This window comes from Xyrauchen texanus, chromosome 2, assembly GCF_025860055.1.
Source record: "Xyrauchen texanus isolate HMW12.3.18 chromosome 2, RBS_HiC_50CHRs, whole genome shotgun sequence".
Lineage (NCBI taxonomy): Eukaryota > Metazoa > Chordata > Actinopteri > Cypriniformes > Catostomidae > Xyrauchen > Xyrauchen texanus.
This window is the reverse complement of record NC_068277.1, coordinates 12,369,493-12,394,994: the sequence shown is the minus strand read 5'-3', so window position 1 is coordinate 12,394,994 and position 25,502 is coordinate 12,369,493. Positions and strand designations below refer to the sequence as shown.

The 25,502-nt window shown below is 36.9% G+C and overlaps 1 protein-coding gene across 2 annotated transcripts; it reads left to right on the top strand.

Moving 5' to 3' along the window:
- Positions 1-917: 917 nt before the first annotated feature.
- LOC127653197 (synaptopodin-2) lies at positions 918-23,821 on the top strand. Of its 2 annotated transcripts, XM_052139802.1 has the most exons (5): positions 918-1,038; positions 10,402-10,553; positions 11,877-12,598; positions 16,128-19,000; positions 22,597-23,821. In XM_052139802.1, exons 1-5 carry the CDS (start codon positions 931-933, stop codon positions 23,170-23,172), a joined length of 4,431 nt encoding a protein of 1,476 aa, XP_051995762.1. In that variant the 5' UTR covers positions 918-930; the 3' UTR covers positions 23,173-23,821. The 2 variants fall into 2 exon arrangements, with proteins under 2 accessions (XP_051995762.1, XP_051995753.1); XM_052139793.1 differs by lacking the exon at positions 22,597-23,821 and having other exon boundaries at positions 16,128-21,312.
- The last annotated feature ends 1,681 nt before the right edge of the window (positions 23,822-25,502 follow it).

Here is a 25,502-nt window from a genome sequence, read left to right as displayed (position 1 = left end):
CATCCATACTGTATCTTTAGAAGTGATATGATAGGGTGGTTAAGAAACAGATCTGCTCCACATACACATTCTTCTTCTTTTGTTCTTTGCGATTCACATTCTTTGTAGTATTCGTAATAAAAATGTCTTAAATATTGATCTGTTTCTCACCCACACCTATCATACCTCTTCTGAAGACATCAATTAAACCACTGGAGTCATATGGATTACTTTTATACTGCCTTTATATGCTTTTTGGAGCTTCAAAGTTCTGACCACCATTCAATTGCATTTTATGGGCCTACAGAGCTGAAATATTGTTCTAAAACTCTTCATTTTTGTTCTGCACAAGAAAAAAATCGGGGGTGCCATGAGGGTGAGTATATGATTGAATTGTTATTTTTGGTTGAACTATCCCTTTCTCTATATTTATCGCTGAATATAACAACAGCATAGCTGTATTTTAAATTAAAATTTGATTGTAACTATTGAATATCAGTAATTTAAACAGTAAAACAAGTATAAAACACAAAACAATATATGAAACCTCAAAAACTGATAAAATATAAAAAATATCAAGCATTGGTTTTGCCCAAAACAAGCCTAATATCAACCATACCCACATTTTTGCATAACATTACTGTTGTGCCATTGTTAGCTCTCAGTTCAGATTTAGTTCCCTAGTATTTAAATAAAATGTGATGAGCACCTTAAACTTTTTAATAATCAAGTCCAAACAACAAATCTCACACTTTGGGGAGGTGATGTTCTGAACACTGTTGCTTGAACACAAGCTACAGTGAAATGCTCCTCGGGAAGATTTCTAAACTATGACGCCAGAAAGAGGGCCGGACTCCAGATGTTATGGATGTACACCCACCAAAGGCAGTCTTTCAGATATATCTCTGAACAAACTTAATCTTTCGCAGAGTGGAGGATTGCTGCAGGAGGATGGGCACTGGGGATTATGTGTGCGTAACGCTGCGCGGTGGCATGCCATGGGGCTTCAGACTCCGCCAGAGCGCTCAGGAGCCTCAACATCTTCTTCAGGTGTTTGAGGTAAGACTATATACCATAATCAACATGATGATGATAACCATCACTGTCTATACAACATTAGCTATAGATGACCCGGAAGGGTTGACGTCTGTAGTTGACTTTCATTATGGCCATATACTTCAATGTTGTTGTTGTTGTTGTTGTTGTTTTTTAGTGATTGTATTGAATATTTGCATTGATCTTTACTTTCAAAGCTTCCCTCCTGGATGAGGTTGGGTTGGTTTAATACATTTATGTCAACATCTGTAATAACCATCTGAGCTGCTTTTGAGAGTTGCCGTGCACCTACTGTAATCAGTCTCCAGTTAATGATGCCATTTTGACACCACTAAACAATGACTGCTAACCATCTTTGTTGTGAGTGGCTGTTAAGTTGAATATGTGTATAGTGACGGAATTGCTTGGCCACCAGCGTAGTTTAAGCTTTATTTGATAAATGTTTATTGGCAAAGCTGTTTTTTCTTTAGGTGAGTTTTCTAGGGAGAAATGGGCTGCGCAGTCTTTGCTTGTCCCTCAAGTCTTGAGCAAGGGCCCTTATATGGTCACAGCAAAGCTAACATAGTTTGTTGGCCAAGTACAAGCTGTCTGCAATCACTCCCATAGATATCAATAATCTAAACTGTTTGTACTGGAGGGTCTGAAAATGTTAGTGGACCTTTGTACTATAGAGGTGTCACAAAATGCATACCGTGTAAATTGATTGGGTTCAGTTTTTCACATTTAAGATTTGTGAGAGCAAACATACAGTTTCTTTCTTGCATCTGCTGAATTTTGTAGTATTTTGATGGAAGGAGCCCCCATGCTCAGCACCACCCCAACCTCCAGACCTCTGGTTTATACAGACTTCTGTTTATACTTAGATGCTTTGCTTACTTAACAGCTTAACAAGTTTAAATGAGATCTTCATATACATGAAATACAGTATATTGTAACATAATGTCATATCTACAGTGGTTTAGACGTTTTCTCTTTAAAAACAAATCTAACGCACACATTGCCATTAAGTCCTATATACAAAGCTCATATGGGACAATTAAGACATTGAATACATTTACACCTGCTTACCAGGAATACACCTTGACAAACAATGTGTACTGTGAATAAAGCTCGATGAAATGCTTGATGAAAAACTGTGAGCCTGAACTACGAGCAATAGTTCTGATTTCACATTATGAGCACACAAATAGGGTAAAATACTGGTCACTAGAACTAACTACCGAAAGGAGTCACCTAGTGGTCATTGATGTTTAGGATGATCAATGTTCCTAGCTGTATAAAGTCAGTTAAATAATTTCTTTATTATCTGAAAAGATTAAATATTTGTAGCTCCATAAAAAATTCGCCAAAATATAGTTTTTTTAGTTGAATAATACAGTAATAGCCATTAGTATGATCTCAGTTCTTATTAAGACCCCTATCTGAAGTTAATATGTGTTTTTATAGGCTCCACACTTTAGCTCTGGCATAAATCCAGTAAACAAAAATGTGACTTTTGGCAATGATACACACCCAAGTTAGAACCTCATAAAAATATAACTGGCAAAGTAAGCAGCTGTTTTGTTAATAAAACATTTCCCTGTAATAATCTTAAAGCAAATCTTTTAAAATAAAGTTGCATTAGAGAAATGCAGTTTAAAGGAATGTGTCCACAGAGCCCTCGACTGATATTTTCAACAGCAACATTCAACATCTAGGTATACATAACTTTGCTATAAACATAACATAACCTTTGAACAAATGCATTATACATTTGCTTGGCATGAATAAGAATATGTACGTGTGACTAGGAATGATTGTGCTTGTGTTTTATCTAGTCCTAATTTGATCAAGATGGTTCTTGTTTGTAACAGAAATATACAGACACCTGATGTATGGCAATATATGCAAAACACATATATGTAATATACACTCACTGAGCACTTTATAAGGAACACATGAACACTTATTTATTCATGCTATTAGCTAATCAGCCAATCGTGCGGTAGCAGTGTAATGCATAAAATCATGCAGATATGGGTCAAGGAGCTTCAGTTAATTTTCACATCAACCATCAGAATGGGGAAAAATTTGATCTCAGTAATTTCGACCGTGGGATGATTGTTGGTGCCAGGCGGGCTGGATTGAGTATTAATGTAACTGCTGATCTCCTGGTATTTTCACCCACAACAGTTTGTAGAATTTACTCAGAATGGTACCAAAAACAAAAAACATCCAGTGAGCGGCAGTTCTGTGGACAGAATGTTGATGAGAGAGATCAAAGGAGAATGGACAGAGCGGTTCGAGCTGTTAGAAGGCTTCGGTAACTCAGATAACCACTCTGTACAATTGTAGTGAACTGAATAGCATCTCAGAATGCACAACATGTCAAACCTTGAGGCAGATGTGCTACAACAGCAGAAGACCACGTCCGGCATGTTATAAGGACCATTGTATTCTTAATAAAGTGCTCATTGAGTGTGTAATATATATGCTACAGTATGTTTGTATAATATGTAAAAACAGTATATACTGTAATATGTTTATTAATGGCCATATATCAGATTTCTGTATCACTATATACAGTATCGCCTTCGGCTTGCTTACTGGGGTTCTAAATACAATTATTATTGAATTATTGAATTTCTATACACATATTACAATCATATTTAATCAAACTACACAATGATCGCTGTAAGACATTTTAGATGTTTAAGTTAATTATTATTATTTTGTTTTAATGCATGAGATCCTGTAAAGCTGCATTGAAACAATGTGTGTTGTGGAAAGCACAAACTTGGGTTATTTAGCTGAAATCAAATTTTAACAGTTCCCAGCTATTGGTCAGCCATGTGTGAATGAGTCCATGCTCTTCTAGAAAGGGAAAGGCAGATGTAATGCTATACAGAAGCAAATATTTTTTTGTAAAAAATACAAAAATTATTCCAGACTTTTGTTAATCTGGAACTATGTTAGATCTGTATCTGACTCCATGCTTATGAGACATGTGAGATACAACATTTTGCTAAACGCTCAAATATTTGCCTGCTTGAGCTGATGGTATGGTCATTCTCACAGACACTTGCTTCCTCAGAACATCTTTGTGGAGTGACCCCATTTCTTTTCTATGCCATCTGGAAGATATAACTTTTGCCTGACTCAAGAACTTTAAAAGAGCTGAATGACAACTTTGCTAGAGCAATGATGGACAGTAGGTCAAAGTGATACCAAAGGTCAGACATACTTGAATGGTATGGTTTTTGTTGTTAGCAGGAAACTGTTTGGAAGAGATGACATGTTGTTTTATGCGTGCATATTCTAATTTTATTATAATATGCACTTATTTTATTAAGTGATCATTTTGTTCACTATTCATGCATTTATTTATATCTCATATAATGTTTAGTGGAGTTTAGTTGTCACAATGGCTATATCTCAATAACTATAAAGTTCTTTGGCCAATAGACCAATTACACAAATGTGGTTTCTCTAGCCATGTGTTTTATGTTGGGGTTAAAACCCTTTTAAAGGTTCACTCAGCGATTCCTGAGAAACAATGTTGATATTCAAACTCAACTGCCAAAACATACACGCCACTCCCTTCAATGCTCCTTTGGAAGCTCTGTCCTCGACTTATCATATTCCTTCTTTTTTAGTTTATATTCGTCTGACCTTTTTCTCTTGGTCTGTTTCTCAGCCATTTGTCCTGCTTGGAGTTTCGAAAGTTCGCATCAGCCAGATTTGCCATCGCTCTTCTAATGAATTTCATACTCGCTCTGCCCCAACCCCCATCCTGTGCACGTGCAAGAACCAGGGCAGGACTGGTAATCTGGCATACCGGGCATTTTCCCGGTGGGCTGACACACTTTGGGGCACTTTCAGGGGCATACTGGCAATCGGTAGAACCAAGTGGGCCGGTGGGTCGGCCGGGAAATGGGCCGAATGGGCCGCAATAAGCTCAAATGAGCTGCCGCCTTATGTAGAATGGACCACAAAACGGCACCGCGATATGCAGAAAAGGCCAGCGAACCTTTTAATTAAAATAAAATTCTATTCTAATTAAAGTAAATTCTATTCTCCAAACTAACAAGTTATCACAAGGGTTTAAATGTGTTAAATTTATACATTTTAATAATTACAATATTTGTTGGCCAAAACAATGCTTTGATATTTTTGTATGTAACCTTTTATAGTTTTTCTGATTATTTTTTACTCTTTAAAATGTGCTAAAGTTTATAATAGACAGTTTAATGTCACATTCTATTGTGACAACTTGCCCCATATAGGGTGACGACATGTCCCGCTATTGTTGAGTAAAATGATTCAGTATTATTGTTATTGTATATTATTATTGTTTAGAGAATAAAGTGTGAGAACTAGTCCGAGTCTCCCCTTTATGTTGGTATGGGTATATATAGTAATTCAGTAATTTGTCTAAAAACTTTATAGTACTAAATATATATAAGTATGAGCATTGTCTGATCATGCAAAAAAGCCAAAATAGTTTGCTATTAGTCCACTCCTTTGTTCTGTATAGGTCATGCACTGAAACAAAATCAAGGTTCTTTTCTTGCAGAGACAAGGGGGCTAGATGATGAGTTCATTTTTATTATATATTATTATGACTCTTTGGAACATGCACCTACAAAATTATTTTCAAAATGAACCTTTAGATCTTTGGAAAGCTTCCATAAATCAGTATTGAAGAGCTATGTTTAACCTTAAGCCATTTAGACATCTAAATTACTGCTGGATTTACTTATGAGTGCTGCAGTACACCGCTACCACACACACACTACAAAATTACAGAACAAGTCAATTAAAGTACTCTGTTAACAGCTAATGTGGATTTAACAATGGGAACCTGACAATCTGTGGACCACCATGGTTTATTTTACCTGAAATGTCTGATGGAAATTGAAACAGATAATTGCTCTAATCTGTGGAAGAAAGAACTAGCTGAGCCAGACGTGATATCTTTCCCACAGTGGGCTTTCCAGCACATTGTATTTACTTAGTGTGGATATAGGACCAACACTAATTGTGGTTTCTCTTCCAAAATTGACATTTAAAAATTAACTTTTGTGTGCCAGATGATGTTTAGTTATTATTCCCGTGTAACAAATGTCTTAAGAAGCAGTTGGATTTTAATGCAGACTTAAGAACATTACTTTTGATCATTTATAGAGCTTACACCCTCACTTCCATCTGTTACACTTTCTGCTTGAACTGACATTCTCATCCTAATAAATAGCACTGCCTTTGTCTCTCACTTAGTATTTTACTCTCTTGGTATGCCGTTTGTACCTACTGTAGCACTTCAGCTGCACTTTATTTGCAAATGTGTTGAAAGTTGTATTGTAACAAACGATTTACAAGTAAATATGTATGTCATCCCCCCTAACTTCCCTTGTCATAAGGACACTTGCTTAATGCCAAAGGTATTTTCTGTCCCTTTTTTGTATGAGAACTATCAGGATCCTTCCCTCTTTTCCATTTGAGCAGTGAATACAGCTTCAGTTACTAAACAGTGCCACAACTTCATGGTTTTATTCAATTAAAGAACCTTTACCATAACAATGGCTTTAAAACAGCTTTGCTAGATTGTTGTTTTTTAGGCCACGTTGTTAACAAATTTAAACAGGAAAATACTGTGTGTTGATGTTTGCAATATTTATGCTATTATGGGTTGTAATTCTGTTGGCCAACTGTGTCTTAATAATAAAAATGTCTACTCTGTGGTCGTATTGCTTGTTTAATAATGTATTTGTAGGCTTAGGACTTTATCTAAAAGTGAAACAGCCAAAAACAGAACCTTTCAGCAGATCACTTATACTTTATTATACTAATTATTAGAAGTCCCACAGACAATAATGTCAATAGTTACTTTTTGTATGGCATTTCCTTTATTGACTGCACACTGCCCTCTAATGGCGGTTAAAATAAACTATATTGTCAGACTACTTTTTTTTTTTTTTTTTAAACAAAAGTTGTCCACAGGTGTCTCTCAGTGTTACCAAACTGTGGACTTTAGATTAAAATGTCAAAGCTTAAATAAAAAAAATGTAAATATGCGACTGCAAAAATATTGATATAGTAAACAGTTGGAAGCTTGTTGTAATTAAAACATCTTTATGCATCGATAGCAATTCTCAAAATGGTTTCACTTTATTATTATTATTATTATTATTATTATTATTAAAAACCCTTGATGAACTGTCCAAAATGTGCTCCTTAAGGTCAGCAGTGGTGCTCATGCTAGTGATGCAAATTGGAGTTTGGCTCACATCACATGCTAATCCCATTCCTACTTCTTCTCCCAGATATTTCCTTAAAAAATAAGCCATTAGGCGACAGTGCATTCGAATGGTGATTCTCCTAAACAAATCAGCACTCACTTCCCTTAAAGGGAAAGTTCACCCAAAATTATAAATTATTTCATCATTTACTCAACCTTATGCCATCCCAGATGTGTATGACTTTCTTCTGCAGAACAAAACAAAGATATTTAGAAGAATATTTCAGCTCTGTGGGTCCAAACAATGCAAGTGAATGGTGAACAAAATTTTGAAGCTCTACATAAAGGCATAATAAAAATAATCTGTATGACTCCAGTGGTTTAATCAATAACTTCAGAAGCAATATGCTGAGGAACAGATCAATATTTAATTCCTTTTTATTATAAATCTCCACTTTCACATTCTTTCTCATTCTGAAAGTGAAAATGGAGATTTTTGGTAAAAAAGGATTGAAATATTGATCTGTTTCTCACCCAAAGTGATTGCAACCCTTCAGAAGACATACCAGACATTAAACCATCAGAGTTGTATGGATTACTTTTATGCTGCCTTTATGTGATTTTTGGAGCTTCAAAGATCTGGTCACCATTTACTTGCATTGAAAAGACCTACAGAGCTGAGAAGTTCTTCTAAAAATCTTAATTTGTGTTCAGCAGAAGATATAAAGTCATACACATCTGGGATGAGTGAATTGTAATTTTTTTGGTGAACTATCCCTTTACATATAGATAACTCAAGCATGCTGTTCAAGCAATAGTCTATTACACAGATTCACTTAATTTAAAATGGGGCCAGACCTGAAATAAAATATTTAAAAATATGTTATTTACATTTTGGTGTGAGCAGATGTGTGTGCATGCATGGTGAGCTGTGATACAGAGGTTTTTAAAAAAAGTACAAATAAAATGTTTTTTTTTGACCTGGGCATCACAGGAACTGCACTTGGATGGGTTGATACCTCATTGGCAGATCTTTCAAGGTCTCCTGGAGAGGAGAAATGTCCAGGTCACACCAGCTGACCAATGGTGTTCCTCAAGGATCAGTGATTGGTCCTCTCCTCTTCTCGATATACACATCACTTGGACCGATCATTGAGGCACATTTATTTTCCCACCACTGCTACGCAGATGACATGCAGCTTATTCCAGCCTGATGACCCTACTGTCTCGGCTCATATCTCTGCCTGCCTCACAGACTTTTCGGCCTGGATGAAGAAACGCCACCTTCAGCTCAACCTTGCCAAGACAGAACTCCACGTGATCCCAGAAAACCGATCTGTTGACCACAACCTCACTATTCATCTTGGTATAACTACACTAATACCAACCAAAACAGCTTGGAACCTGGGAGTGGTGGTAGATGACCAGCTTAATTTTACCACCCACATCTCATCAACTGCCCGGTAATGGAGATTCGCGCTTTTCAGTCTTTTTCTGTATGAATATACTGCACAGCTTCTGGTCCAAGCTCTGGTCATTTCAAGACTGGACTACTGTAATGCTTTGTTGGCTGGCCTCCCAGCTAACATAGTTAAGCCACTGCAGATGGTCCAGAATGTAGCAAAGCATCTGGTCATCAGTAGCCAAAAAGGGCTCATGTCACTCCACTCTTGATTTCCCTTCACTGTCTACCTGTAGCTGCCTTCATCAAATTCAAGGCTTTGAATCTGGCCTTCAGGACAGCCAATGGAACTGCACCCTCTTACTTCAATTCACTTCTGCAGGTCTGTGCTCCAACTCCCTCTCTACGATCTATAAACGAGCGGCACCTGGTGGTCCCATCGCAAAGACGCTCAAAGTCTATTTCAGGATCGTTCCCTTTCTCTGTTCCACTGTGGTGGAATGAGCTTCCAACCTTCACACAATCTTCTGATACCATCTCAACATTCAAGAATCAGCGGAAAAGGCATCTGTTCCGGCAGCACTTAACCACTCCACACTAATTGCACTTACTAATTTGCCTCTTTCTTCTGAGCTAGCACCTATACTACTCCAGCCACCTTGAGAGCTTGGCAGTCCAACACTGTAGGTGTTGTTGAACTTTTTATGACAAATTGCTTGCAATGTTCCTCATTTGTAAGTCGCTTTGAATAAAAGCGTCTGCTAAATGTAAATATAACTAATCTCGTTGTTCCTGATTGAAATTGCTGTAGCATAAATGCTGTCCTCTGAAGACATGATGTGACACCTGTAGTTTGAAGATCTAGTTTGGTGATTTATCTAAGAAGTTTATTTATAGTGAAGGTATTTATCACTTGTATAAGGTCATAAATAGATTTACATGTATTTTCGTAATGCTGTCATTGTACTCTGTCATTGCAATGGCTTGTACTGCAATTGGCAGCTTAAAGAAGGTCATTTTAGGACTCGTTCATTGATTCATTAACTCATTCACTCATTATACAATTTTATTTATTCATTCATTTATTTATGTATTTATTTAGTTTTACATTCAGATACAATTGAAACACAGATGTGTTCAGAGATAGATCAGCAGTAAAGATGTATTTGCTCTAAATATTTCATTCTCACTTATACAGTAAATACACAGTATAATCTGTGTTACAGATAGGCTCCCTGTGGTTCAATATAGGGTTTCACTTTGCTTAATATCTAGCTTAAAAATTGTAATTATACTTGTGGTATAAAGTCAAGCAGTTGCACCCTATCGTTATTAGTAAATGCAATTTTAGAGGAAGGATTGCTCTGCTTTATGACTTGACCTTATAGCACGGTTGATTTGTGATGCTCTCAAAGTTACAAAGGGCTGATATTAAATCTTATGTTGATATGTGTCTGCTTCTCTATGTAAGGGTCATTGACCTGCTTTGGCCAGTAGCACTGTTAAGTCATTTGACATGCAGCTGTTGTGATGCGTAAATTAGAGGCACTTGGTCTAAATAAAGATACACTGTCTCTTAACCAAGGATGGGGTTGTATAATGCACATTCAGACCAGTTTACAGAAGTATCCATTTTTTTATGTAAATATTTTGGTGCTTCTTTGTGTAGCTCATCTTTCTACATTTGTATTACAGTCAAACCTTTTTTTGTTGAAAGTTAAATCTGTTATTGTTTTCTTTCTTATAGATAGAGGATGGTAGTCCTGCTTCCCAGGCTGGATTGTGTGAGAATGATGAGTTGTTGTCAGTGAATGGGAAGCCCTGCTCAAACTTCAGTCTTTCAAAGGTTATTGATCTCATTGAGGCCTCCACTGACTGTCTACTGCTGCTTGTCAAAAGGTACTTTATTGCTTGGGCAAATGTGCCAATGATGCTGTGTTAGGCGCAGAGGAATGTTTTGATAGCGCCAATGAACCACAGTATATGCACTGATAATTTAACCTACGCCTGGCTTACATGCAGTTGTATTTGAACATTAATGGCATATTCTGGGTTCAATACAAGTTCAGCTCAGTTGACAGCATTTGTAGCATAATGTTGATTACATCCAAAAAAATATTTCAACTCGCCCCTCCTGTTCCTGTTAAAAAAAACTAATTTAAGGTTACAGAGAGGCACCTACAATGAAGGCGAATGGGGCCACCTTTTGATGGGGTTTAAAGGCAGAATTGTGAAGCTCAAGATTTTATAAAAAAATTGTTTTACATTAATTCTTCTGTTAAAACAAATGTATTATTTGAGCTGTAAAGTTGTTTAAATCATTGTTTTTAACAGTCATTTTAGGATTTTAGGGTTCATGGAGTGACATCATCATGGCAACGAAGTTGTAAAATTGGCAATAACTTTAAACAGAAAAGGTTAGTTAGCAATTTAATCACACAAAAATCATGTTAACACGTATATCATTTACGTCTTGTGGCTATACTTTTGAAACAGTGAGTATTTTAACATTTACAGATTGGCCCCATTCATTTCCACTGTAGGTACCTCACTGGAACCCTGATATTTTGTTTTTTTATAGAAAAGTCTAAATTAATCAACTTCATGCCAAAAATGCTGTTGATTGAGTTTAACTTGTATTGAATATTTGATTCAAGCTGGGATATGAGCAAATATTTTATAGCTTATAAAACATCACCTTGTTAACTTTAAAACTGTCAATGGATTTCAATCTTTGATTTAAATGACTATTTTAACTAGCACTTTTATAAATTATATTGCTTTTTTGCGTTTAATTCTAGCTGCATAACACAATATTTAAGCCTCACATTACTTACACTAGATCTGATGCTAATGAGATTGATATCCAATGCATTGAGTTGGATAGTTATTTGCATTTTATAGCATTGTTGATGAAGTAGCTTGTTTATGGCTGCTGTGACCTTTGAAATACCAGACATATACACAAACACATGGAAGTGATCTACATTTAGATTCTTTAAATACTAATACATGGTTCTCAATGATGTCCACATTTTGATAATCTAGTTCTTCCAATGTTAACTGAAAATAAAATTTTTGGGGTTAAATTTATAAGCTTCCCAAAATGATTTATCTAATATGGCAATGCATTTTGAATGAATTTGAGTTGATGAGTTTGAATGAACATATTAACTACAAATAGCTTCAAATAGATAAATAATCATGATCTCCTCCTTGTAGATGCTGTAGCCAGCCTCAAACGAGCCTTGAATTAGTTAGTACCACTCTTAAGGTCCCAACTCCACCCAGCCTCCGTAACCCACAGGAAAATTACATTTCTGAGTCCCAGGATAAAGCATATTTTGGGGAAACAGACAGTGATGCCGAATGTCCTGGGAGGTCTCAATTGGTCCGGATGCAAATTCAGGTACCAGCTTCTAGGAATAAAAGCAGACAAAACACCTCTTCCCAGGGAGATGGAGACACCAGGTTAGAGGTAACCCCAGGATCTGTGGTGGAATTACAGCTATCTCTTTCCAAAACCACCATGGAAGAACCAGAGTGCACTTTACTAGGCAGTGCTTGTGGAGTTGTCGGAGAAGCCCATCAAAGAAAGACAAGTAAGGAATTCAACTTTACCACTACTTCATATTCTCCAGATTGCCCTGTCTACATTCCCAGACAAGACCGGAAACCTCTTGGTCAACGGGGTGTGTTGGTTAGCAAACCCTCTGCTTTGCAGAAACAGGTGGATGTGACCTTGCTGCAATTATCTGGAAGTAGTTCAGGGAAGGAGGGGGTGCAGGCTAGTGACCGGTTAGATTCTGCTGGAGAAGAAGGAGGGTACTTTGAAGAAGCTCCCACCTCCTCTTCTGTGTCTTTTGGACTTCCCTCAGAGGAGTGGGACTCCGAATCGGAGAGGGAAGTCAACAAGCCCAACAAGCACCGGGCAAGGCACGCCAGTAAGTAACATCTAATTCTTAGAATGTTGCTTCTTATAGTGTCTTACAATGTCTGTTTCAAGAGTATGATTTATTACATTAAATGCTTAGGTTATAGATTTAGCATCAGTGAATTCCTGGTGTCCGCTCTGAATTGCTTGTGGATGTTTATGTCAGCTCTCAATTAAGCTTAACTATTCTACATAAAGTATAAATTGACACAATGTATATTCTGGCTTTAAGTTTCTTTTAAACCATTTTTCTTTTCTTTTTTTTTTTGCCATTCTATTGTAACAACTATGAAGAAAATGTAATGCATTCTTTCAGTGATTAGTGAGCATAGATGTGTGCATACATATGATCACTACAGTTTGGTTTAGTTCTTCTAATATCAGATTTTTCTTTATATGGGCTCATATTTTAATGAGCTAAAATGAAAAAAATGATTTACTGTGTAGCAGTGATGGGGTGGGGGCTTGCAGGGTGACATGACCGGTGAAGTTAAGAATAAAACACGGGCATGCTAATGATGCTTGCAGAACTGTCGTTTGACAGACACCAGCATATGTGACTCTGGCCCGTTATCCGATCCTTTAAAAAGGGCTATCTTAGCAGCATTGAAAAGAGAGGAGCATGCTTCTATGGCTATCTCCATCTTAAGGTTGGAAAGACTAGAATCAGAAATGTAAGAGAGTTAGTTATCAGGTTTCTCCTTTATTCTCTTTCTCTCTCTCTCTCTCTCTCTCTCTCTCTCTCTCTCTCTCTCTCTCTCTCTCTCTCTCTCTCTCTCTCTCTCATTCTAAAAACAATTTGAGCCAAAACTATTTTGAAAGAATTGATACAGTCATCTAGTGGAAATATTGGGCTTTACATCTAAATTTAATTTAGAATGTTTAAACATTTTCAAGCACTGTCACACCCACACAGTGCCCCCGTGGCTATTTTTACTCTTTTTTTTTTTTCTTCTTCTTCTTCTTTCTTTAACCAAGTCTGCTATTGGCTCAACTTCAGTAGCAAGCTGTAGACATGCATTCACAGCTGTAAGTGACTTATGATAATGTAAGCATATTATACATGCATCAGAGATTTAGTTAATTGGTGATGGTGTTATTAACTCTCTGCATGGATAAATGAGTTATTGGGTCATTGTGAGACATTAATGTTAGCCAGTGGATCCATATGTTTACTCCTTAAAGGAAAAGTTCACCCAAACATGAACATTTGGTCATATTTCCAAATCTGTATCATTTTCTTTCTTTCTTAGAGCACAGATGGTGAATTTTTTAGGTTATAAAGTGTTTTTAATTATTTTATTTTTATTTGCATAATGTAAGTGAATAGTGAAAGGCTGTCAAGCTCAAAAATGGACAAAAAACACCTATAATCATAATAAATGAACTGATGCACTATATATGTGTGACGGGTCACTCCATCCTACTGTTGCTGCTACACATCACCACAGACAACCACTTGGATCAGGTTTCTTTATTGCTGGAACACAGTATGACAGTGTTGAATCTTGGGTTCAGCAAATAGATCTTGGGACAACAATCCATTATCTCTTTATCTCAGTGTGGGTAAGTGCTATACAGATACAGGAATGTATTTATGCTAGTTACAAATGTATGGGATACCTCTAATGGGGAATAAATAATATATAATAAATTAAATATCAAACATATTCACAACAAAAATGCATAACTTGTATGTCTATGAAATAAAATAAAACTGTGTGATCGTATAGTGATTTTAGAATATTTAGGCTGAATTATAATCTCTACATACAACATACAGTACATTTCAGCAGTACAATAATGAAACTGCTTGATCCATTTTACATTATATTGAAATAACAAAATAAGGAACATTATCATTGCAAACGCAGCACTCGAGCACATGTTTGGCTAATCTCAAAACTACCGCGCTGATCTGCAAGATAGCTAAACTCGATTCGCACACAGCAAATAACATGACGATAAAACCATTTACACAACATAAGATTATTACCTGGAATACAGTATGACAGTGTTGAATCTTGGGTTCAGCAAATAGATCTCGGGACAACAATCTAAATAGCATGTAAAGCAAATGACAATTAGCACGCTAGTTCACATGAAAATATGCTTGGTTGCAAATCTCTAAAACATGGCTTTACAAGACACATAAATCATCACCTAAACTCAAAATAGTTAACTGAAATCATTATAAGTACATTGCGTGACAAAATACGAGACATATGTACTTAGAATTATAAGAAAACATTGATTGTCCCAGACCTCCCAAATTGCGTGACTTACCCATTTTCTCTTTATCTCAGTGTGGGTAAGTGCAACGCAAATCCCACAGTCACACTGAATCAAACTGCCCCTAGATGGCGTAGTTGCATCACTTTTAATATAATTTAACTAACAACTCTTTTTACTCCGTTACATATGTACTGTATATGTAATTACTTTTGTGTGATGAACAGTAGGAAATTTAAATCATTAAGTTCACTCTCAAATCAAATCATATTAATAAAATAAAGCTCTTAAATCAAATATGGCAGCTTGATCACATGAAACCTCTTTGGTTCTCATAGTATCTCGTGAACAAACGTCATGACATCATGTTGCACGTTTGGTCATGAGACACAATCATAACTAATGAGGTTTGACATTATTGACATAATCGTCATATTTGATTCAAGCATTTTAAAAGAAAATATGTGGTATGGAAAAAAGATCATCATATGGATGTGGAACTACATAAATGTGAGTAAAGGATGATAGAATTTTCATTTTTAGGTGAACTGTTCCTTTAAGACATTCATCATTTGATAAGGGAAGGAGAAATCTCTTAACATATATTCTGAAATATTCTGTTGTGCAAAAGCCAAAATGCACATTTTGTCAAAATTGTCAAAAAGAGAAAATGAAAAATGATTGTCCCTGTAATAAGGGCTCTGTAAGTCGCTTTGGATAAAAGCGTCTGCCAAATGCATAAATGTAAATGTAAATGTAAAATGTGTGAAAGAGTGTGAAAATAAAATAATAATAAAAAAAATCCACATAAAAAAACCAAACAATTATATATGAAGCTTTTTTACTGACATTGGGCATAATTCCTGTTTTTTGCCTTTGTAGGGCAGTAAATTCATCTGTCATTTAATTTTTTTTATTAATTACAAAATATTAGTTGTTTTATATGAGTAGTCATTAGTAATTGATAATTAGATTACTTTGTGTAAATTAAGTAATTGTTTTAAAATGTAATTTTACCAACTCATTCTATATTCAGAATATTTTAGGCATATATTATAAAAATGATGTATCCCATATCACATAAGTTAGAGGAATTAACTACAGGGTGTATTTTAATACTTACATTTTCCCAGTGCATGTCTTCTTAAAACAAATGATTTTTTAGCTGCTAACATAACTGTGCTATATATATGATTCGTATACACTTGGCCACCAGGAGCAGTCAAGTGCAATATTCCTCCTTTATGACCTCACCGTACTTCCTCTATCCCCGCACCCTAAACCCCTCCCTTTTCTGTCAATCTTAGGGCTCCGGCGGAGTGAGAGCCTTTCGGAGAAGCAGGTGAAGGAAGCCAAATCTAAGTGCAAGAGAATTGCTCTCCTGCTCTCTGCTCCAGCCTCCAATCCCAATAACAAGGGGGTGTTGATGTTCAAGAAGCATAGACAGAGAGCCAAGAAGTATACCATTGTAAGCTACGGTACTGGTGAGGACGAGCCAGATTACAAGGACGGAGACGACGACGAAAAGGACAACAAGGAGAAGCACGCTGTTGAGTTCACTGTTCTAGCCACCAGCGAAACTGAAATTGATGAGGACTTCTTCACCAATGCCTCTGGCCAGAAAAGTATTGTGACTTTTGACTGGGACACTGGATTACTTGAGATAGAACGCAATCTTGACAACTATCAAGATATGGAAGAACTACCTGATACCAAGGGCAAAGGAGCCCTCATGTTTGCTCAGCGCCGACAGCGCATGGACGAGATAGTAGCTGAACATGAGGAGTTGAGACGAAAGGGGATACCTGTTGAAGGATTAAAGGAGACTGAGACACATCAGACATACCATCATATGGAGGATCGTGGTTATATGAATGCACAAGAGACCCAGAATTACATGGATGTAAATGTGCACCACAGTACATCAGCACAAAAGCAGCAGCAGCATCAGCAGTACCATCAGTACCAAGAACAGTACTATCAACAACAGCAGCAGCAGCAGCAGCATTATCAAGACTACCAGAAGCAACTACAATATCAGCAACATCAACAACAACAGTATCAACAACAGCCAGATTATCAGCAACAAAAAAATTATCAACATGTGCAATCATGCAATCAGCAACAACACTTCCAACAACATCAAGTGCAGCAGCATTCACAACATATGAATGGCAATTCTGATCAACAAATCAATGAAATGCAGCCATCAGTCACAAATAGGAGTGCCAAACCATTCTCAGTTCAAAATAAAACGGCTACTCCATTTTCCTCCTTATCGATTTCAGAGAGTCAAGAACAATCTGGGTATTCATTTGGACAAGGTGAACAGATTGCATCCCGTGATGAGCGTATTTCTGTGCCTGCTATTAAGACTGGAATTTTGCAAGATACAAGGAGGAGGAATGCCAATAAACCTATGTTCACTTTCAAAGAGTCTCCCAAGGTCTCCCCCAGTCCTGTGCTGTTAAATCTCCTTAACAAGAATGACAAAAAGGCAGGTTTTGAGTCTGGCCCAGATGAAGATTATCTAAGTTTAGGAGCTGAAGCATGCAACTTTCTTCAGTCTCCAAAGATAAAGCACAAAATTCCACCACCGGTTGCTCCTAAACCTCACATAAATGCAGCCTCTCCCCCATGGTCTGTTCAACCAGAAACTACTGGTCATCTGATTCCACAGCAAACTGAAAACAATGGACCAGCATCTGCTGAAGCTCCAGCCACTGAGGCTGATGCCGCTACTGCCCCTGTCCCTGAAATGGTTGCCCCAAACATGTCTGAGCAAGAACCTTCACCTTCATTTGCACCTGAATCCCAGGATGTTCCACTCTGTCCGGAACAACCTGCTCCAGATAATGCATGGAAACCACCAGCAACTCCAGTGAAACAAAACCAGCAAGCAGAGATCTGGAATGAGAAAATGAATTCCCAGCTGCAAATGAATTCAGCTCATCCTGCTGCTCTTCCTCCTGCAAATGCACAGTCAGATCAGTCTACCAGAACATGGGAACCAGCTCCAAGTCAATGTTATCAGCAGGTAAGTGCCTGGGATCCAACCGAAATGCAAACTCAAGTCCCATCTCAAAACCAATCTGAAGTACAACCATCATGGATGTCACATGCTCAAAGTCTTTCGGAAGTACATTTGCAAGCACCTACTAAAACACAACCCCAGCCCACTTGGGTAACACAAGCTTCCATACCACCAAACATTCAACCACAGACTCAAACCCAGCCCCAATCTCACATGAGTTCTTGGACACCAGTTCCAAATCAGTCAACACTACAACCCCCATGGTCTCTGCCGCATGAGCCAGCACAACCACCTATCAGTGTCTGGCATAAAGATCACAATCAAGCTCAGGAACAGCCAGCCTGGGTCCAACAACAACAGTTCCAAGGATCTCAGGTAATGCAAACTTGGGCATCAACCCCTCAACAACAACCACAATCTCCCTGGGCCCATCCTCAGAGCCAGCCTCAGAGCCAGCCACAGCCCCACCCATCTTGGATTTCTTACCCGAATCAGCAAGAACCAACACAGCCACCTGCAAATGCATGGACCCAACCACAGAGTTTAGTTCATGTGCAGCCTCTTTGGGCTCAACAGACTCAAATACCACCTCAGCCCTCAGCACAAATGGAGCATCCCATGAATTCTTGGGCACCAATGCCTGCCCAGTCCCAGCCACCATGGGCACAACAGCCTGTTTCTCCACAGCATCCTCAACAGATGAACTCTTACACACCTGTGCAAAATCATATTCAGGCATCCAGGGAACAGCCACCAAATCAGGCTCAGGTTCAACCTCCCTGGGCACAGCAAACTCAGCAGCAGGCATCACAGCCACCTGTGAGCCAGTGGGCATCACTGCAATCTCAATCTCAGCCAGGTGTAAATGCATGGGTACCCAAAGCTGAGACCCAGAAGTTCCCTCCCCAACCAATCAAGCCATTGAACCCACCTCAGTCTGATCAGCCCACTCCTCCAAGACGAATGAACTCATATACATCTGGGACAAAGGAACCGTCCCCTACTCCACCTAGTAGTTCTATGTCTGGTTTTGGTTCGGCTTTCGAGATGCCTGCCTTGAGGGGAAAAGGAGCTGAACTGTTTGCTAAGAGGCAGTCTAGGATGGAGAAATACATTGTGGATTCGACCACAGTACAGGCAAATAAGGCAAGACCATCTTCACCTTCTCCTTCTTTGCCACAATCATGGAAATATTCATCCAATTGCCGGGCACCCCCTCCTTTGGCATATAATCCAATTAATTCTCCATCATATCCACCGGGTGCTATCAAACAGCCTCCTCAATCTAGCCCTTCAATAGCCAACCAGAACAAAAGCAAAGCAAAAGGAAAACCTGCCCCAAAACCCCTTCATGTTCTTGATGTCATGAAGCATCAGCCCTATCAGCTGAATTCCTCCCTTTTCACCTATGGTCCAGCAGCAGAGAAACTTGCTGCAGAAAAGGAGGCAGCTGAAAAGCTTGCTGCTCAAAAAGCAGCTGAAGCTCAAGCCCAGGTCCAAATTCAAGCCCAAGCTATTGGTCCTCCAAATCAAAACCAGAAAATGACATATAACCAAAGCCCTCCCCCTTATGGTTATATTCCAGAACATGCCCAGCAACCCTACAGGATGGCTGGTCAGTCACCATCTATGCACGATGACCATTACCCCCAAGCCCCTCCAAGTACATACCAGATTGTCCTTAATGATTATCAGCAACACCCTCATCAAATCCCATATCAACAAGCATACGACCCCCAACAAGCTTACCAAACACCTCCTTTAAATCCATACCAACAAGCACCAAGCCCTCCCTACCAACAGCCCTCTCCAACTTCCTATCAGGCAGGCTCCAATCAAATATATCAAGCTGGACTGGCAATGTCTTACCAACAAGCCACTAGTTCTCATATTGTTCCAACTTTCCCAGTAGCAGCAAGGGCTGACTCTGCCTCAGGGGGCAGTATTACTGCTGCTCCAAAGCCCAAATTTTCAGCCAAAAAGAGTGCTGCCCAGGTGTGGAAGCCTGGAAGTGCTGAAAAATAGTAATGTTACAGTAATTATTTTGCCAAGTTTTGTTACCGTTAGACAAGAAAGCTCAGATGCAAATACTGAATGTAGAGCAGATACATACTGTAAAACTCCAAAACACTACCAGAAATACAGTTTGTTGCAATAGACTGAAAAAATTGCATATTATTGTTTATTTATAAGGCATAGACATCTTAAAAAAAAAAAAAAAAGGACATCATATGGTGTTTATAGATGAATGCTCTGAAAACTGTGACCTGTACTATTACAGGTAGGAAGGTCTTGTGCTCATACTGTTCCAAAAAATCTAGTAATATGTATGTAAGACTCAAAAGGAATCAGTGTTGATCGAGTTGATGAAGAAGAGAATTATGAAGGCTTAAACTGAAAGTAAACAGAAATAATTTGACAGGTTAAAAATGAGAGAGATAGGCCTAATGGTCTGCTATGAGGGCTGCTGAATGCAATACAAAAAGCTCCACATGACTTCCTGAGGGGTTTGGACTTTTAAAATATTTATTACCATCAATTGTCCCACCAATATATGAGTAGACCTATATGATAGTATTTTATAATACCTCAGTGGACAGACTGAAATGAAAATGTGAACAGTCCAAGGATAGTTGGATATGCAAGTAACCAATGAAGAACAACGTCTGACTGAGCCAATAGTGCAAGTGAATATAAAACACAGAGACAGAATGTATTATGGTGAAGTTCAATCATCTCTCACTATATGAGGAAAAACAATGTTATATTTCTAAAATGTAAGTAATGTTTCAGACTTATGAGATTAATGTACTCTAATGTAATGCAGTATATGGTTCTTTAAAAAAAAACTAGGTTAAATGGTGCCACTATTTCAATGTTAAACAGCTAGTTTAAGGGCTTAATTTTTACCTTTTATGGAGATTAATAGATTTGGGGATAGATTCCTTTCATATTTATATTTTGAAGGATGATTTTTTTTTGTCCATGTTTTTTTCAGTTTGTTTGACATTTTTTCTTTTCTTTTTTTCTTTAGCAGTTCTATCAGAATATTAATATTAAGAACATCAACACAACAGGTTTAGGAAGTGGAAAACAGGAAAAAAATGTTAATTTTGAGTTCATTTCTTTGTGTGATATTTTCTTCATAGTACACTAGTTGTAATATGTACCAGTGCCATTAAAATGACTGTCCTTCAGTTTTGTTTGTTTGCTTTGCGTTTGCATGTACCTCAGTCACTTTCATCTTTCCTTGCATTGTTTGTACACCTTGTCTTGTCACCATTCTTGCTATTCTTTCACACTCCTTTTCAGAGTAACTTTTTGCAGTTTTGCCATTTTTGCCCTTTTACAGCAGAGGATAGGGTATTAAAGGTAAGATAGTAAATACATTACTGAGAATTTCTTTTTTGAGGAACATTTATCAGTTCAGCCATTTTAGCTTTTTAACAGCAGAGGATAGGGTATTGCAGTTAAGATACTAAATACATCACTGATATAATATATATATATATATATATATATATATATATATATATATATATATATATATATATATATATATATTCACAAACTCCAACACACAATTGTATGTATATATAGTTTTATAGGTATATATGAAATTATCTTAAACATAATATTCACTCTTCTCAAAGTCTTACATGCAGAAAACTGATTAGTTTCTGCATGGCAAAAAATCGATCACAAGCAAACCTGAAATAATTAAGCCTAAATAGATGTTTGCTGTATGAGTATTGTTCTTTTAGGCCTGGGTTGCATCATACTTTTGAATAGCTAAGACATACAACTTTTATAATTGGGAAAAAGTGGAAATGATATGAATGAATGTCCTGCAAGGCTTGCTCCAATGGCTATATTTGGAGAAATGTGATATCTGGTCCCATGATCTCAAAGCGGTGAGAGGTGAGCACTCCGGTTTGTGGCACCTGTCAGTTATTTTTAGTTTAGCCTTAATCGATCATGTTTTTATGAAAAGTTGAAACACCTACATAACATTTACTTCATTATTAAGACAGTCATCCCTGCCAGTAAATAATGTATTTATTTGTTTGTTTGTTTGTTTTGTTTTGTTTTGTTTTGTTTTAACTCTTCAGCAGTATTGGCTTTTAAAATCAACAGCAAACTCCATTAATATAGCTTATTTTATAAACACTAAATTTAGTGTACAAAATAAATACATTAATTATTTTATAAATAATACATTCTTTTTAACTTTTACATTTTTGTCAATATTTGTACACTTCTATTTTAAATTACAAATTGCACACATTACGGTTGGGAGCCTGTACCCTACTGACTGGCAGAGTAAAGGTCTTGTCCTTAGTTTTTCTAAAAACAAAAAAGACTAGATAGCATTTGAAAGTGCTTACTTTGCTCAACATACATTGCAAAGACTGATTAATGCAATCAAGTTAATTGTTGCAGTAATTAAAGTGCCCTGCAAGTTCACATCATAACCAGGTGGTGGCAGCACAGCCCTTCTTGACATTATGGAAGGAAAGTTCTTCCTGAGAATTCTTGGATATAAAGATAAAGTTAGGTCTCAGCAGAGTTATTTAGATGGTGTGGCTTGAAGACACCCTGCCATGCAAGGTATGCTTCTAATCAACATTCATGTAGAGCCTTTCAACCAGATATGATGCTTTTTCAGGAGTAGCAACAACTGTTGTTAAATGCCATGAAAAATATGTCTGAAATTAAACACATTTGTTTGGCAATTCCAGGTGCTTAGGAGCTCATCCTTGTCACCACCTGTTAGACTTTCATCAGTGGGCTTCACCCCCAGGTCTGTGTCATCTTCTCCATCACCCAGACCTGCACCACATGCTGTTTGCTTTCGGCCGCCAGTCGGGCAGACCGGCCGGCTGGACAGGGGTTACAAGCCCCTCACCCCCTGGGAAGCTGCCTCACGCCACCCACTTGGCCTAGTGGATGCAGCCTTTGCATTCCTGGACCTCCCGCAGTCTATTGCTTCAAACCTGCGTTATGCTGCACAGAGTAAACTTTTACCTGAACCCCCCGCAGAGTGGAAGGCAAAGGTTGCATATCAACCTCCACCAAAGAACCTTAAAGAGAGTATGAGTCAGTCACCCTTGTCTTTTCTGTCGCCAACCAAGAGCACAGCATCTGCACCAGCTGGTCCCATCCCATATGGGTCAACATTTAGACAGGGCCAACCCCAGAGGTCCCTAACAGAGGCTAATCTGGGGCCCTCACAGGGTGATCAGAAGGACATGGGGCCTCACAGATTGGGACTCTGTAAAGCCAAAGATAGCAGCACATGGAGAATCGGTTTTTGAAGGCAGTGAAAGTTAAATGAAATGAGAATGGGTTTGTTTTTGAAAGTATGAGTAATTGTAAAGGGTTTCTTAAAGGGATATGCATGGTTCACTGCAAAAATGAAAATTCTGTCATTTACTCACCCTCATGTTATTACAAACCCATACTGTATGACTGTATGCTAGGGCCTCAGTCGCCATTCACATAATTTTTTCCATACAATGAAAGTAAATGGTGACTGAGGCTAACATTCTGCCTAACCTCTCCATTTCCATGAAGGAAAGAAAGTCATACAGGTTTTCAATAACGTGAGCATGTCTGGAAGCCCATTTCCATCACATAAAATTTTATTTTTTTTAAATAAATGGTGCTTTGGTAAATAAAAATGATGCAATACAAAGTCATATATTTATTATAAAAAGTCATAACTATGAGATTACAAAGTCATCATTATGAGATAAAAAGTCATAATGTTGAAATAAAAAGTCTACATCTTGACATACAAAGTCATCATTTTGTGATAAAATGTCATAATTATGATGTAAAATTCATGTTTATGATACTAAGTTAAATTATGAGTAATTATTATGAGATAAAATGTTGAAATTATGAGATAAAAAGGAATTTCCTAAGGAATTTCCTAATTATGATTAAGTAATTTGAAATGGCATCTCATTATTATTATCTATTCTCTCATAATTCTGATCTTGAATTTCAAAATTATGACTTAGTATCTCATAATTATGTTTTTTTTATCTAATTATTATCTCATAATTATGACTCTTTATTTCAAAATTATGACTTTAAATCTCACAGTTTTGATTTACTAAAGCGTGATTTTCTTATCTGAAATTGTCACAATTATGAGATGAAAAGTCATGCTTAAGATACTTAGTCAAAATTATTAGTCAAAATTATGGGATCAAAAAAATGTTATCTCATAATTTGTATCTCAAAATAATGACTTAGCATATTATGACTTTTTATTTTAAAATTATGACATTATATCTCACAGTTTTGATTTACCAAAGCACAATTTCTTTTTTTTATTGGAAATGGTCACAATTATGAGATAAAAAGTCATATTTATGATACTAAGTCAAAATTTACCCTAACGAGTCATGAGATGATGTCAAAATGATGAGATAACAAATTATTATCAGATAAAAAGTCAAAATGATGAGATAAAAAGTAATCTCATGATTTAGTATCTCATAATTATGATTTAGCATCTCATTATTATGATTTAGTATTGCAACATTATGAATTCATATCTCAAAAATATTACTTAGTATTTAATAATTATGACTTTTTCTCTCATGTTGATGATCATAATTTTGATTTACTTTTTGATTCGATTTAGAGCATTTATTATGAGGAGGAAATGGGCTTCCATAAATAGGAGTAAATTACAGCATCATTTTCATTTTTAGGTGAACTATCCCTTTAAGCTAAAATTATTTTGATGAAGTCAGCTATTGTTAAACATAAAGATGGGAACAGTTACCATGTTGCAAAGCGAGGATCAGATAAAAGTTACAAATATATATATATATTTAAGATTAAATCAGAGTGTTTATGGAACTTACAACAATAACTGATTTCGATTGATAAATATATGCTTCACACTTTCAGTTTTCAGTGTTGTACTAATGAATATGGCAAAATGATGCATGACAGTAAATACATGCTAAAGAAATTGTGCTAGTATAATAGCATCTTTTTGAATTACAATTTCAGACATTTCAAATAGGTCTGCCTTTAATTAGCTTGCATATTACTGTGAATTTGAGATTATACAAGATTTGGGATATTTAGGTTGTTGTGAGAAGATATAGAAACATATTTGTTATCACATTCTTTTCTCGTTAAATTAAAGAGAGAGAAATAATTTAATAGCATTGAGTTTGTGATATAACAGCTCTGAATTAGTAGAAACTGTTGAATCAGTAAAAGTCATGTACTTGTTACATAAGCTTCACTTTAAAAGATTAAATCATTCTTTACTGACCCAGCCTGACCCTTGATTTATGCCATGCCCTGTTGCCCCAGATTCAGATTCAAATAAAATTCACTTGGCTTCACTTAAAATAAGATGTTCTATTTGCTAATAAATGCAAGAAACTGTCATGTACCAAATAGTCTTAAATGTCATATTATTGCTACGAAATGAATTTAGTCTGTGAGTAATTTTGTACACATACGCTATAGGGTTCATGTATGTGATTGTGTAACACAAAGATGCATGCTCTAAATGCACAGTTTACTCATCAATAGCTAATCTGTGTAATCTGAGTTGGAATTTACTTATGTATATATAACGTTATATAAATTCTTCAATGACAGTCTA

Bases quoted from the DNA above. Each gene is read 5' to 3' on its own strand.
- LOC127653197 (XM_052139793.1), top strand. From the start codon at position 931: ATGGGCACTGGGGATTATGTGTGCGTAACGCTGCGCGGTGGCATGCCA. The intron at 1,039-10,401 runs GTAAGACTATAT...TCTTTCTTATAG, and splicing joins ATCTTCTTCAGGTGTTTGAG to ATAGAGGATGGTAGTCCTGC. The intron at 12,599-16,127 runs GTAAGTAACATC...TGTCAATCTTAG, and splicing joins GCACCGGGCAAGGCACGCCA to GGCTCCGGCGGAGTGAGAGC.